The sequence below is a fragment of the Falco cherrug genome, chromosome 8, assembly GCF_023634085.1.
Source record: "Falco cherrug isolate bFalChe1 chromosome 8, bFalChe1.pri, whole genome shotgun sequence".
Taxonomy (NCBI): Eukaryota; Metazoa; Chordata; class Aves; order Falconiformes; family Falconidae; genus Falco; species Falco cherrug.
In genome coordinates, this window is record NC_073704.1 from 45,069,198 (window position 1) to 45,086,001 (window position 16,804).

Sequence of the window (16,804 nt, forward strand, 5' to 3'; positions counted from 1 at the left end):
GCACTTCCTCCAGTCTCTAAGCCAGCACAGAAATTCCAGCTGCTAAGCAGCTGTATGTATGCTTGAATGAAGTGTGTGTTATTCCATGTGTCAGCAGGAAGAGATATAAATAGAGCTTTTTTTTCTCCTTGTCATGAACTGTGCTTCTACTGGCTACCCCAAGCTATTTCTTCAAGTCTGGTGCAAAGAGAATACATCCAAGTTCAGTTCAGTACATGGATGATAGAGAGAATATGAAGCAATTTAAGGACTGGAGCCATTTACACCTAGTGCTTACTGGGAGAAAGCATATAAAGATTAATGAATGGCTGCTCTTGCTGCTGTTCAGCTGTCCAGGCAACTGGCATGTTGCTGCAGAAGTTGCCTTCCCCCCCCACACACACACACTTTCCAGTGAGGGAATACATTGCAATAGCTACAGAAATCCCACTTTATGGAACTGTCAGGTTTTCCAGTCTGAAGATGAAGCTCTTTTGGCTCCCCTGCTGACACATGCTGCTCTCACACCTTTGCAATGAAGAATTGCTACTGTTTGCCAACTCATACGCCAAATGCAGTCAGCAGAGAGATCTGGAGAGCTGGTGGGTCAGTGGGTTTGCCTGGCACCTGGCATCCCAACTGGGAGAACAGTGTTCCCTGGTATGGCAGCAATATGCATTTATGATTATATGATCTGACATATGTGAGCTGCTACACCACACATCAGCACTCGGTGAACTTCAGTGGTCTGCATGGATTAAAATGGACCAGGACATAATACCCATTAAGATACTATTCCAGAGACGGAGTGAGTAATGTAACAAGCTCTTTCCTCCATGACCTGAATTGGTAGCACTGGGACTGAGGAAAGATTCTGGGAAAGCAGAATCTGAAATGGGGTGTTCTTTGAGGTGAGAGAGGGCTTGGCTTATCCTGGGAAGCACAAAGACTGGTTCAGGAGACCCTGGTTGCATATGGCGTTGATGGAATTGCAGATAATATGGTCTTACCTCATGTTTCCAACTCGATCTTTAAAGTGTTCCTGAGGTGTAAGCATCTGATTTGGCCTACAGTTTCTGAAAGAAACTTTGTCTTTACAGTATGCGTGTCCACCTCTGTGCAAGGGCTACTGCAGTTATTAGCAGGCTACAATTTATGCAAAGAACATAGCAATGCATGCACCTCTGTCACTGTTTTCCTTTCTGCTAAAAAAGTGCCTTGCACAGCCCCCGGCTGCTGCAGTTCAGAGAAGTGTCCGTGTTCGGGTTGGTGTCCATGCCACTTCCTGCTGCTGTCAGGAGTTGCCCTCAGCATCATTCTGAGTGCACTTACCCGTAAAGCATATCTGTAACAATTAAGAAGCCAGTCACCTCCTCAACAATCACAGAAATTAAAAACAAATGAGCCAATTGTATATTAACATATAGGTATATACACACACTTACAACAAGAAAACAAAAGTTTAAAGTTTAATTCAGTGTTAAAGTATTTTTTAAATATTCTACCTGTAAAACCCACCAGATAGTAACTCAAAATTCCTTTTGAAGTGAAGAATTCAAGAAGCAATAACATCACTTTTTAGCTTTCATAAACACTACGATCTTTTAAACGTCTGTATTCTTTGACAGCTTGTCCTAGTTACCTGGGCATATGACACATTTCCTGGAAGAAAAATGACTATGCTATCAATCCAGATACAGTCTGTCCTTGATTTTCTCCCTGCCTTTTCATTTAAAGGGATCACAGCTACAAGAAATGTGAATTTTCTAATACTTAAAGGATAGGATTTTTTTCCTAAGTCAGCCTCTATTAAGCAGTGATGTAGAAATGAAGTTAATTTTCATTACTTTGCTCTCAGACATCCATTTTATGTCCATTACACTTTATGTGTAATAATTCATTTCCTAGATTTGATCTTTCTGTTCATTTCAAGCCAGTTCTTCCATTTTTAACATTTCCTTCAGAGAAGTGAAGTGGCAGGCATATTATATAACTCACTTTCTGATATGTTACAACAACTGTTTGAGCAATGCCTTTCTTGAAAGAGAGTTCATTAGCAAATGAGCAGTTCCTGGGTATAATGTACAGCATTTTACGTGGAAGGACAAGTCTGAGCTGTTTCTCCAATTGTTCCATTGAGAGGACAGTTCTTGTCTGAAAGCATGACTGGGGCTATAAAATTAAAATAATTGAAATATAGAATAGGTCATCTACCAACTCTTAAACTGGGATTATGAGGACTCTATTGTGAAAAGGTTACAGTGATCAAAAATTAAGAGAGATGGCTCTACCCACTTTTTGCAGAAGTATTAAGCCTCCAAGACTTACTTTCTGATGAATATTTAAGAAAGTGTATTCCTACAGACAAAGCACAAAAGGCATCTGCAGCTTTGTTAAAATGGCTGTTGCAATGTGGTGCCATCCATTTCAAGCAACTGCCAACTTTGAGTTCATCTTTAGATAACCATACTTAATACTCCATAATTGTGTATTATCCCCCTCAAGGAATCTCTTTATTAAACTTATTTTGATTTAGTGTTTTATGGCCTTTACAGTACATCACCTAGCAGTTTGTGATTTCAGTTTACACAAATAAATAGAATAAAGCACTGAGCAAGTTAGGAGGTTCATCAGCACATTTAAATTGGCTTTTAACAGCCAGCCAGAGCAGAACTGCATGCAGATCTATTAAATTCAGCAGAACTACACAGATACACATCTGTTGAAAACCTAATGTGAACTTTTCATCATACGGTTCAAGCAGGTACTGTCCTCTCAGTTTAGAGAGAACACCCTTAGCCACAGGGAAGGACAAACAGGTAGAAGGCTTGGTGCCATGGTGCAGTAGGTCCAGACTTCCAGGTCAGTCAGTCTGGTTCATCTCATTAGTACCAAAATAATCTGCTTTAAAAGGTTAAAGATCAAGATGACGCTAAATGATCATAATATCTGGATTTACCTACAACCTAAGAAAAGGTCCCCCAAGTGTGGACCTCACAACCACCCAAAAGAGCAAAGCAATTTCTGTAGCAGGAGAATGGATGTGGAGAGTCATTGCAAGGTCATCTCCATTTTCTCCTCAGAGGATGTTTGAAGGATTCTAAAAAATAGAGAAATTGTGTAGCGTGCTTATCCAGGGGGCTTATCATATTGTATTAGCAGTTACTCATCACATTTAATTAAAATTCCTTTTTAGCTGGTATGAAATATTATTGGGTCTATTCATCCCATATCAGTAAAAAGGAATAATAATGGCATGTGATCGTAACAGGAGATGTGAGGAAGCTGCTAATGTGACGTACATATTGTGGAAGGGAAAGAGTGCTGTGACTGACAGAGTCCAAATAGTTTGAGGCCTGCGTTGTCTTCAGTTTTACAGCCCCTTCCCAAGGAAGGTATTAAAGTAACATGCCTCTTTCAGGGCACGTTGCTGGCTAACAGCCATGTCAGTGAGGATCAAAATAGACATTGGTTAGTATTTAGTTAATTGGCTTTTGGAGGAGGGAGAAGTTTGCAGAGGTTCAGTCATAAACTAGTCAGAGTAGGTCAGCTAAAGGATTTTGTAGGTCTAAATTAATTTTATATAACTGTATGGTATAGTTTGCTTTTAAAATTAAGAAATCCCTTGAGAATAATAAAACCAAACTAAACTAAGGCAGTAATAGAACCCTTTCTTTCCCTTTGTGGGTCCAGATAGAGAAAAGGCCAGTTTCAGCTTTCATCCATAAAATACCAGTAAAATTATCCCTTTATTTGTGATCTGAGCCGGAGGGAGCCAGGGAACTGGTTCAAGCTCTGAGGTTCAGGGCATGGAGCCACCTTCAAACTCTGAGAGACAAGGCACTACATTTTCCACGCTGCAAAGCTTTGTGTGTTCATTGAAAGGAAGATCCAAGCAGGATGCCTCACACTGTGGTCCTCTGGCCTGGTGATTGCGATGGTTTGGGCTTCTAGGGTGGGAGCCATATACAAGAGGGATGGTTGAAGCCTGTAAGCTAAACGTAGATGAAGAAAGCAAAAAACATATTTTAAGACCATTCTTTAGTTGTCTGTGATCCATTACTATGCAATCATTTCTAAGTGGTGAAGCTCACACATCCATTCATGCTTAAAATAGATGCCTCTAAAAGCATGGAAATAAATGTGGCCCTTTTTCTTTCACTACCTCTTCAAGCATCCAATTAGTTGGTTAAAATTAGGTTCTGCTTCGAAAGATTAAAATTGATGCTCCAAGTTTCCATAGTTACTGTGTTTCTGTTGATTGTGCTCAGTTAAAATGAGGGGATTCTCTTTTGCCTACCAGTACTGGGTTTTGGCATTCAAGCTGGGCTCTTTCCTCTTTATGCACCAGCTGTAATATGGACTGTAGAGGCTGGTACTTGGTAACCAGTTTTGTTGAGGGTAAGCAGAAGGGACTGAATTTAACTGAATTTTCTTAGGAGTGTTCACTGTCCAAGGTGGACCCAAACGAAAACAAGCTAGTCCTGTCCAGGATATCCAGTGCTAGAAGAACATCAAATCCTGCTTCTGTCATCCCTTCAGGTGACCTGAAATCCCCGACCTAAATTTTTCCTGATTTGGGGAATCAGTCACAGCCAGCCATTGAGATGGGGGCTGAGGCAGAAGGTGGCTGCAGTGGCTGTGCATAGGAGTCCAAGCTGCTGGTCCTGTGATCACCCCACGGAAGCAGACTGTCCTCCAGTGGCAGGAGGGGACCAGACAGATAGTGCGTCTGCGCTCTTGGCCTCAGTTCAGTAGCTCATCTAGCAGAGAGCAAGGGGTGGGAGGGTTGGCTGTCTGCAGAGTGCTGTTATAGGCTGCAACAGCTGCCATGAAATGCTTCCTCCTTTTCATCTTCACAGCAGGATTTATGATGGTCTGTGAGCCTGTTGTCTTTCACATAGAAGTGCTTATATCTAAGAATTAAATATTTTTTTAACTTAGATTTAACAGAACACAGCAACCAGAATTGGCTTCCCATAATATAGACTAAGCAATGCACAGATCTGTTCCCATCCTCCTGACATTCAGAGCTTTGTCTTCTGCAATGGGTTTTGCTCTCTTTGCAATATTTCATGTCTTTATATAATAGAGGCAGCACCCACACACAGCACCGGTCAGCTGAAAGCAGTTAGAATGCCACCTCACTCTTGGTCACATCCAGAGGAAGATTTGAGCCACAAACCAGACATCCCAGTTTTTATATATTTGTCTCAAAGTCCACATTTTTGGGATGTGTCACCTGGCAACCCTAAAACCAGCCCTCAGCAGAGGCCTGGGTGGCTGTGTGCCACCTCCAGCCTGCTCAGTTTAGAGCACTAAAGGAGGCTGCATAGCACCTGGTTGGACATGAAGGCAAAGAAAAGCCTTTTCTTTGGTGGAGGTGGGGTGGGGGGCAGTGGGGCCAAACCACCGCGGGGGGGGGCCTCAGGGGAACATTGTCCCCAGCTGCTGCCACACCACCTCTCCTCTCTCCATTCCCAGGTACTGAGGGACACTGCAGTCCCCAAGCAAGGGCAGAACAACTGCTGCTCTAGCTGCCCACACTATATTAACAATGCATTTATACGGTGAAAATCATCTGGGGTTTGGGGTTTTTTTTTGGCTGTTTTCAAATATGAACTCTTGAGAATGGTCTCTGTGGGCCTGCAGACATGGTGAAATACCCAAATAAAAATCCATCTACCTTATATCGCAGGAGTAGTCTCTCCCTAACAAGCTCTGTGCAATGCAAACATTCATATGCTGCACCCCCCAGGTCCAGCATCTGATTAGAGCTGGAAAGATGATACAAAGCATCCTGGATGTGTGTGCTTGCTGTCTCAGTGATGCAGCAGATTAATCCTCAGTTCAGTGAAGAAAAGGTTAAAGCTTGTGCTGACCGAGTACTAGCAGGTGCTTTCCAAGACAAATTTTACTGGTGGGAGCAGGACTGGGCACAAGTACAGCACTGGAAGGATGTTACCTGAGAAAGTTCATGTTCTTGTGGGACGAAAAGCCTCTTTTAGTGAAAAGAGTGAGAGGAGCTGCCGCCACCATGCTCTGTTTGCTTCTTTAGCAACTGCGAGAAGCCATTTACCCTGTGTTGTGCTCTAGCCACAGCAGGTTGTGGTAGCAAGCAAATCAATTTTTGCTTTCGTGTTTCTCAGAGTATGCTGACAGAGCTGAGACAATTGCTTTACTACAGAGCCATGTAAGATTGTTTTTCTTATAATGAGATAAATAATCTCTGTTTAAATTAAATTTTGATGTCAGCATGGACAGTAACCTGAGACTGAGCTGGAAGTGACCTCCATGCCTTTACCCTGCTTTGTGTCTGGATGTTGGAGCAGTGGGGGGTTACGGATCTCCCACAACATATGTGCTATAATTACCCCATTCAACATTACTGACTTTAAACCCCAGCAATGGATTAAAGCTACAGGCTTGCTGGTGGGGAGAAGTTTTCATTTTGGTCATTCTTCCTATCTCTGAATCATTACTGCGGAACAGGTTAAACAGATGGAAGGGCAAAGAGTGAGAATTATTTCTTTTCTCTTTAAGACTCCACATTAATATAGTCCTTAGAGATGGTTGGGATTGTTTGGCAAACTGGTAGTTAAAATGGTTCAGCTTTGTTCTAATGAATCATTTCTCTCTTTCAATTCAGTATCTGTCATTTTATCATGCTGATGATGGATTTTTATTTGCTTGCTTTGTTGTGTTATTGGCTGTGGTTTTGTTCTGGGGTGGGTTTTGGGTTTTTTTTGTTCTGATTTGTTTTTTAAAAAACGATTAAATGGGTGTTTTAATCTCAAAAAGGCTTAGGGATGATCAGTAAAGCCAGAATGTCTGCAGAGATCTTCCAGATGACACAGAGAGGTTTTTTCAGTGCATGCTCTTTGCATTTGATGTGCTGTTTCAGAATCAGTGCAGAATGTCAGGCTCTTTGTAACAGTGAATATTCATTAAGCCTGCCAGAGGCAGAAGCTGCAGTCAGTACAGCATCAGTGGAGGAGGAAGGGAAGAGAGAAATCAGGTTAATGACTAGCTTTCTCTGTGATTTGCCTCCTGCTTTTTGCATGATCTCAGTTTTAAATAAATTCATTTAATTAATGTGTTTTGCTACTCTGACCTGCAGACAGAAGGATCTGTGACTAATGATGGGGTATTTCTAGTCTCACAGTGACTTCAGTCAGCATGTTCTGGTGTCTAGAAAAAAAAAACACTGAAAAATATTTCCTTTAAACTTAATAATAATAGTTTATTTAGTTGAAAGCTTTTAACTGAATGATATCCTGGGTCCTTGAGCCACCAAATTTTTAAAGACAGGGACAAAGCATTGAGTAGGGAGGGGTGAAGGGGAGGGAGAGAGTGAAAGCAAGCTGCTGTCTTGGCTGAGCATGTCACACAGTCAAAAATGTCTCTGCAGGGAAACAAAGCTGCACAGAAATGGTTTCCTCTTCTCCCCCTTGAGCAGGGACATATCTGTTCTAACACAAGTTAGCCTTCTTCTGACAAAGGATCTTTAAGAAAGCAGCAGAAGCATAGGAGGTAGAGACGATGTACATGACACATGAATATATGGCCAGCTCGCATTATGGGAAGTGATCACCACCTGTTCCTAGTAAACACCAGATTGGAGCTGTGGGGCTATACAGGGACAGGAAAGAAACACGTGGCCTCCCCAAAAGAGAGGAAAATATCAGTGAGGTAGAAACTGCAGTCTTAACCCAGAACTGATGGGCTATCAGTTTGTAGGCTGAGTGATGACATGTTCTGTGAGCAGGCATTTTGCCCCAAATTTAGAAGACATCTCAGTTTCAAACTTTTTGTACCCATCACTCAGTATTACATACCAGCTCTGATGGTTTTACAAGCTGATGAAAGCCAACCCATCGAGTGAATTCACAAATGCTGCATCTGAAAAGACAACTCTGTAAATCTCAGTGAGAGACCTGTGCTTTGGAGTTTTGCAGCAGAAGATCTCTCAAGACCTAAACTGTACTGGTGTCATTGCTGTCATAACTAAAATGTGGCCTTTTAAGGGGTGAAAATGGTGCAACTGTAACAACCTGACTGAACTTTCTCAGGTGTTTCTTAACAGAAGATGCCCCCCATGAAGGGATTAAGGCTGAGAAAGTGTCCTCATCTTGCAAATAGTTGTACAGGATTTTTGTGGCTGTCACTGTTAAACATATTAATTTCAAACTTTTTATATTTTTTTAATACTCTGGCATGGTTATTGGTACAACATCCCCCAAGCCGTGATGCTGCTTAGCTTGCTCCTGAAGGCAGAATTCAACTCTTTTTGTACTAGTCCCCCAAAAGTTAGCTGTCTAGTTTAAACTGGCTGTCTGGGCTTTATCTGTAGTTAAAGAAGCAAAGGTAATACAGCTCCAGCAGAGAAAGGAGAGGAACAAAGAAAATTCAATGCATATAAAACTAGACATTTAAGCTATGTGGGCTGAATTGCCTTCTGAGAGTCTCTATAGACTGTAGCAAGGACTAAATTAGACAGTTTAGATTGAATGCATACTTGTTTGGTGGCTGAATTCAGAAAAAGTGATATCTTACTCTGTGGATGACATCTAAGAAAGAAAAATTTAGGTGCCTACACCTACTATATTTTAAATTTAGTCACCTGTTCTTTGTAGTAGGTGCCTGGGCTCCCTGCACAGAACACAGCAGGAGTCAGGTACCTCTGCAAAGCCCCAGCGCTGAGATCAGGAGTGCCCGGAGCACGCAAGCGAGAAGCTTGGTGCATAGTGAGGTGACACAGCTCCCCTGCAATCTGCTTCCTTTCTGGGATCTTGGAGCCTATGATATCCACATGGCACTTTCTATCTGACAGTGTGTAGGAAATCGGGTGCTTTCAAAGCAATTATGACTTGCTGAACAAGTGCCTATTGACAGAGCTTTATATGGTTTTCAAGTCCTGTGGGAAGTAGAGGGCTACAGCATATGACATGTAAATGCCTCTGGAAGATAAAAAAGTAGCTGGGCACCATACCCTACTGCTTCCAGTTTCAGATAGGTGATTTTAGGATGTGGAGGGTTTTGTATGTAATTTTTATTGTATGTATGTATTTTCAGACAACAGTCACTGGATAGAAAAATAATTATTTTGAAAGACAACCTAGAGGTCCTTTCCTCCCAACCAAATATATGATGTACTTGAATGCAGAGTCTCTGTTGCTCTAGGTTCCATTTAAAGTCTACTGAGACACTTGTGTTTTGGTGAGAGTATGAGGAAATGGAAGGGGTGAAAAGTTCATTTCCCATTTTAGCACACAGACACACAAGCGAAGCAGCATCAGGAGCTGCAGGTGCAGCCTCGATTTTGGATGCATGCATGCATTTTAAAAAGAAATCATTTGGTCATTGAACATGAAGATCGCCATATTTATTGAGCGTAAAGCAAAGGGACAGTCTCCAAAGTAATCCTCTGAGTTACACCAGGAAATGGCCAGACTGCGCTTTTATGTAAGAACCCTGGCAAAAACCTCCTGTGTAGCTGTAGAAAGATGAGAAGTGTAATGCTTTAAATTGTTATGAATATAGCTTGTAGACTTGTTTTATTTAGATTTTCCTCTAAGTTTAATAAACAACTGTAAAGCATTCGATAAGACCCAGAAAATATGCAAGAGAAGTACAACTAATCCTGTTAAATGTAAAACAGCATCTAAGTGGAAAGTTTTTGTTGTTAAGTTCCTGCTGGTAAGAAACAGAAGAGTTGTTTAAGGAAGCTTTGGAAACTAGGCGATGACATTTATCCTTGATCTGAAATGCCTAAACATACAATATTGTTAGTACAGCTGAACTGTGACCTTCCAGCCTGCCAATACACATAAACACACATGATACCAGGTAAACCGCACAGAAGGGAAATTTTCTGAGGAGATTGTTGAAACCCCAGTCATAGGAAATGCTGGCTATTAACTCATTAAGTTCTGTCCATCTCTGTCTTTTTGTATGTGAGCTCTCCACACAGCTGTAAGGATAATTAGTGTCCTTTGGCTTAGTGAGTATTAACAAGTATTAAAATGCTTAGTTTGTGTGGACAACAAACATCATCAGGGGCTGGAAGAACATGCAGAAATGCAAGTAAACCCCCTAAGTCTTTAAGTTGGCAGAATCCTGATCCCAGGGTAGATTAGGATGGGTTTGTTGTGTTTGGATACATTGTGTCAGGTGGATTTGGGACAAATGTTACTGACATCATTGAGTGAGTAGATTTGTTTAGGCAGAACTAGATTAAAGGGTCAAAATCCTGTTCTGAATTAGATTTCAATGATGTAGACATATATGTATACCCTGTTAGACTGGCAAGGAGTTTCCATGCAAGAGATCCTGTACCTCAAGGACACCCTCTATTCTTGCATGTTACCGTATTTGTGTGCTAAAATGGAAAATACAAAGTCACTGTCGTTGTGCTTGTATCAAAATGGCATGAACACACTGTGATGTTTCAGCTGTGCTGCGGTGGCACTGCACTCCAGACAGTGTTGTAACCCTGTACACTTCAGAGCAGGTTTTGGACTATTCACTGCTACAGAGCTCTCCCCAGTCAGAGCAAGGAATGTTCAAACATGGTTTGGGGTCACCTTCAGCTGTTTTTTTCCTGCCAAGAACAGGAAAAGAGCATTGCTTGTGGGCCAGTGGTGTTGGGAATGAATGTTGCATGGGCTTGTTGGGAAGGGGAAATAATTTATTTGTCAAATGGGGCTTAATTTATTATGTACAATATGAAAGCTCACATTTTTGTATTCCTGGAGGGAGACAATTCATTAATAATTTGGGAAAAGGCCAAGACACACAACATTCACCTTTGTAATTTGTCATCTCAAAGAAAGAAAAGCAATATAAAAGGTACCTGACCAAAATACTTTATTAAGCCGAACTTAAAGCTGGTTCATATTAATGAATTTAGTATGAAAGAGCTTGCTAGGACATTACTATTACCAGTGGCAGATGTGTGAAAAATCTGAAGCTGATGTTTAAGATGTTTAAGTAGAAAATTTACAGAAAAGCTACAACTGATAAAACAGAGGAAATTCCACTTTAATAACAACTTCAAAAAAGATATTTGATGCAAGGGAAGTTAAGGTCACTAAAACAACTTCAGCAGATCCCTGCAAAGATCATAAACTCAAAGTCAAATCTTCATCATCATTAAATACAGTCTTGGGGGAAAAGAAGCATACAGGCTCTTCTTATTCTTGATTAAACATCACATTATAAAAGCAGTCATATCACCTCCTTTACAAAGTTTCCTGTGCAAAACCTATTACACAGATGGTCTCAGAGACAGTTCTGATGTGTCATATATACACATTTCTTTGGTTCTGTAACATGGACATACTGCGTAAGTATGGAAAAGCTTAAAAAGGAATCATGCTTTCCAGTGCTGTTTATTTTGCTGCCAGGCAAGAGAAGGATTGTCAAGCAGCAGAATGTGTTCTTCAGCTTTTGAACCAGGAGAGCATTATGTCGATATGTGTGACATACATTTTATTAGAAAATTTTAAGAACAACATCACAGCAGATGAAGAGTCATAAAACAATAAGAAGTACAGGAGATGCTGTTAATTTCCTGAAATGGCTGCTAAAGTAAATGCAGTACTCTTCATTATCGCTACAGGGGTATGGAGCAGTCGTTAGCTGAGGTTTACTGAATAGCACCTTCTGGGCTGTCAAATTGTTGGCAGTCTCCTTCTAGGCTGTCTACTTTGTTTTCCTGCCCTCTTTCACCTGCAGGAGACCTAGGACTTCTCTGTTTCTTCTCCTTTCTGTGCCCTTGCCTCCTCTTCCAAGGGATATGGAGCTTGTTTTCCAACCCTTCCTTGTAGCAATGCAGGTCTCACCTCCTTCTTTACCCTGAACATCTTTACCTATTCAACTGGACAGCTCTGATGCAGAATACACAATGCTGAGACTTAATCACATCAGTGGTATTGGCATTGTTTTTGCAGTATTGCAAGAATTTGTGTGCGGCTAGGAGCATCACAAGTGTGACAGGTCCTATGTTTGTGATACAGCAGTTTTAGAATGTACATAAGAATGTTTCCATCAGATTTGAGGGCTTTAGCATCAATACATAAGCAGTGAGCTTTCCCTTGATCACAATCCTTTAAGTGCTTAAAATGATACACAAAATGGATATGCTATTACTATTCAGAATTGGGAGTTACATAAATTACAAAGAATTTTCAAAGTTTAAGAAAAAAGAAAACAGCCAGGTTTTAGGATTTTTTCTCATAGAAGAACCTAATCTGTGTTGCATCTGATTATGCTCAAAAATTGTCCTTGTCAAGGCAACATACATAAACATGTCAATCTGATTAGCTCAATCATGTCAAAATCATGGAAATAAAATCAAAACTTGCTTCATACTGCAAGCCTAAAGCTGGGACAGAACTTCACTTCATATGTGCCTGTTTAAAATATTATATTCTACCATTCTACCATATCAATTCACAGAACCAAGAGTTAGTCACCAGTCTGGTGTTTTCCAGCCTTTGTGTTGTGATACTACAATAAGAAAAAAGAAACATAATAGTGAGGACTTTCCCAGTGTGAGAACTCACTGCAATATTATTCACTTCTGAACAATTCTTGACAGCTTACCACAAATTTGGCACCAACTCTTTCTGATTTCCCATTGTGCTCATAAGTTCATAGTTTAGAAAAACTTTACAACTTTCTTACAAGAGTCATCCCATTTCCTGGAAAAAGGGAGCAGGTTGTTAGAGCCTCACCGTGAAGAAGACTATGAATATTGCTGAGACCAGATTCTGCACCCTGACTGATGGAGTCATGCAGTATCTCTACCCAGGCAATTCAGTTTGCCTCTGTTTTTATACTAGGTCTGTGTCTGCCACATTGCATACATGTGTACATACAAACCTACGTGCTGGTTGGCTCTCAGGTTCATCTCTGAGATGCACCACCTCATTGCCTGCACAAGGAATCCTGGACACAGCTGACAGAATGGATGTGCATGCTGCCAAGGCTGACTGCCCCTGCCCTGGACACTCCTCTAACCCTATCCCAAAAGACTTGACATGCTCAAACATGCCCTTGTGCCACACAATACACATGCTTGTGTTTCATGCTGTAAAACACTACAGTGGGCTGCATTACAGCAATCTCTTATTCCGTGCACTTCAAAAGAGAAATAGAGAACAACTGTATTTCAAGGCACAGCATGGGATCCAGAGCATATTGAGGCCACCAGTATGTGGAGTGAGTAAGTGCATACTGTTGTATGTGTTGAGCAGCCTAGACCATAACCAGTCCATAACTCCCAGATGAACAGCCAGGCAACTGAAAGTCAGTGCAGAGCCAGGCTAAAACCATAGTTTTCAAGTAAGAAGTTGTTACTGAGTGCTTGTAATTAATGGTGCTTTAAGCTTTTCTTGCTGTTTTGACTTTTTCAGAACCTGAGGCGGGAGAGGTGTCCCCCCCAGTGGGAGCTGGTGTGAACAGCAACAGCTGGACCTTTAAATTTGGACCGGGCAATCCCAAACAAGGTGGTCCTGGTGAGTTGCCAGACAAATTCATTATCCCAGGATCTCCTGCAATCATCTCCATCCGGCAGGAGCCACCAAACAGCCAAATTGACAAAAGTGACTTCATAACCTTTGGCAAGAAGGAAGAGACCAAGAAAAAGAAGAAAAAGAAGAAGGGAAACAAGACTCAGGAGAAAAAAGAAAAGGGCAACAGCACCACTGAGAACAGTGACCAGTGAGGGGTTTATACTGAAAGAAGCCACTTAGCCAGTTTTTGTAATAATGGCAGATTTCTCCTATGTAGCAACTCCCAACTTCTTCCTACTGTTAACAAATTTCCTGTATGTACAGACTTGACAAAATCTGCAGGAAATTCACAGTGTCTGTCTAAATTGCTTAACAGGTTTTGTCTTAAAAGCTTTATTAAGTCTGGTGTTAACTCTTTTTCTCCACTCTGGCTTGTTTTCAGAATCTAAAAAGCAGACACAAGTTTCCTTTCTCCTACGCCGAAAAGGAGAATCTTCACAGTACAGCCAGTGAGAGGTTGGACTCTGCACTGTGGTTCCTGTGCTCCTGTCTTGATGACACTTACAGGACAGGTTTAAAAGTTTTAATGTTGTGCACCCTCTATCTGATTGGAAATATTTGTGTGCAGGTGTCAGCTAGGTGATACAAGATCAGATTATAAACTGCAAGAAGAGCTGGTAAATATGCAACAGGAGAAACACCTAATGAATATAAATGTTCAGAGATGTTCAGGCTGGGGAGGAAATGTCTGAAAGGAGATGACCAGACTTTTCAAATCTTGAGAAGTCACTGCGTGGAAACATATGCCCTATATATGATGTGTTGTACACACTCCTGCAAATAAAACCTCACATTTACAGCTCTTTAAGATACCATAAATTTTATCTCTTACCAAGCAAGCCATTGGGAAAATTGTCCCTTAAAGCCCTGCATTACCCTGGCAAGGCTAGCCCTCAGAGTGTAAGAAGGGCTGGGCTGACATTCCAGGAATGTAACTGACTGTGATGCTCTGTGTCACTATTTCCACTCTAACATTATTTTGCACATTATATCTCTGAAAAGGTCAGAGTTTTTCCACGACACTTATGCAAAAGAGAGAAAAAAGAAACATTAACTATGCTATTTGTTATTTGAGATATTTATTTATAAAGAAATATAGCTGTAAATGTTAAAGAAATATGATGCCCTTTAACCCAAACAGAAGTCAATCTAGAGCCATTATAAATTACAATTGCTGCTATTAAAGTGCTTTAGAAAAATTGCCTGAAACATCTGTATTATATCGGCCACTTGCCAATAACAGCTTTATTCTGTCGGGTGACTTGGGGGCTGCCTCTTGCATGTATTAATAAGTACAAGAATATCTTCTCTTTTTTTTGCATTACTCTGCACTTTGGATACACCTTTGCAAACAAACTGTCCTAATATGAAGAAGCAGAAGCAAACTCCTCACAGAAATGGATTTACTAACCTGCTAGCTCTGTGCAGTACCTTGGTGTTACCTCCCACACCTTTTCTGATTTTAGTTTTACTTTTCTATGAGATTATGAATTTCTGACCCTACTAACACTAATTATGTAAAATTCAAGTACTGTATGTATGCTGTATGCTCTTATAAGAATCCTGAAATATTTATTCTGTGCTTGTGTATGTGAATGTCAATGCAGCTATTATTAGAGTGGACATTAAGCTTTACTGTTGAATGTAAATTCATTATTTCTTTTTTGTACACTTGTGAAAAAGTGGAGTAGTGTTAATTTTTTAAGCCACCGTTGATTATCAGTTTTTTGTGTATGAAACACAAGTAAAATATCTTTCTTAAACCAAGCCATGCATGCATTTTGGGATTTATTGGTAAGAATCTGTGAAGCTAAAGCTCTGTGAATTACTAAACCTAAGGGTATAAATGGAGTGCTGAATGTGGTTGAGGATGTTGATATGAAACCAATACATGTATTTTTAAATAGAGTATAGCTGATGAGGGAATTCCAAGGAGTTTTCTACATAATTGTACATTCACAGAATAAAGCTCAAGTGTTGGATTAATTGGAACTTTGTAAGAAACTACATAGCTCTAAAATTTCTAACAGTCCCTTTAATCTAGGATCAAAGAGAACAACTGGATTTCTTGAGACATGTCCTGGATGTTTTAAATTTCCAAACTGCTGACAGTTCAGAACAGGACAATTCCTATTCATTTTTAAGAACCTGCAGCAAGGCTTTAAACATCACAGAAGGTAGAACTCTAATAAAAGAATTCATATCTCAAAGCATGAACAACCAATGGCCTCATGTGGTCTATTCAGAGTTTTCTTTTTCTACCAGTCTTGTTTTACTGGCGGTTAAAAAGATGCTACTTGAGAAAGAGAATCCTTGATTCAGGTTTAAAGACTAGTCAAGAAGAAAAACTGTAAGATTTGGGGAGGGAGCTGTTCTTCTGCGCAGGTGTGCTATGCAAGTACATTTAGACTTACTTTTTTATTTGGTGAGTAATCCAGGTGTTCCTTAAATGTTCATAAACTGGTAACTTAAACAGGCTGATAATGTTCTTTTGTACTCATCATAAAGTAGTTCTCCTGAATGCTGCTGGCAAAAATTCATCACAAAGATTTAATTCTTACAGAAATCTTTAACATTTGGTTATTTTTAGATTTTAATTTAATTCTTTTTTCTTTTGAGTGCCTGCATTTCCTCTATACAGGCAAATCATATTAATTCATTTCTCATTAGTGGTCATACACAGCTGGTCTTCCAAGACAGCATGAACCAGGAGTTGCAGCATGTCTCTGACTGGCCTGTTTAAACACAAAGTTTTAAAGTGTTGCTGCAGGAGGACTGTATGCTTACATGACTTGGTAGACAGAAGCAGAATATCTGAGGATAAGCATTCCAGTATGGAGATCTGATAAAACAGAAAAAACTCTCAGAGCAGAAGAGATGCTCTTGCCGGAATTATTTAAATAGAGACTGGATTGCACTTATAGAATAGACATTATACAGACTCACTGTGTTTTCACTGCATCAGGCACCTCACCAGATTTTTGGAAGACTTTTCCTTATTTGAACCCTCTAGTACAGCTGGAATGCTGAGATGTCTTTAGTGAAATTTGGCTATTTCAAAGCTGGGGTACAACTTATACCATTGACATCTTTGATTTTGGATGTGGAGGAGGAGGAGAACCTCTTGGCATGAAGTATTTGTGGAGGACTGGGGGAGGGGGGTGCAGGGCAGGGGGCAGAGTTTGCACATTCTGCTACAGCTTTGGAGGTTACTGTTTAAATACCACACAAAAATGGAAATCAGA

The 16,804-nt window shown here is 40.5% G+C and overlaps 1 protein-coding gene across 14 annotated transcripts in view; it reads left to right on the forward strand.

The window, feature by feature from the left end:
* Window positions 1-15,326, forward strand: part of LOC102052239 (protocadherin alpha-C2-like) — a 96,995-nt gene extending 81,669 nt beyond the window's left edge. For 9 of the 14 annotated variants that reach the window (XM_055718116.1, XM_055718110.1, XM_055718109.1 and 6 more), the window contains one exon: window positions 13,401-15,326. In XM_055718116.1, the coding sequence (XP_055574091.1) occupies window positions 13,401-13,445 (45 nt within the window). In that variant the 3' untranslated portion in view covers window positions 13,446-15,326. The remainder of the gene's footprint in view (window positions 1-13,400) is intronic. The other 5 variants (XM_055718115.1, XM_055718108.1, XM_055718112.1 and 2 more) reach the window with 2 other exon arrangements.
* The last annotated feature ends 1,478 nt before the right edge of the window (window positions 15,327-16,804 follow it).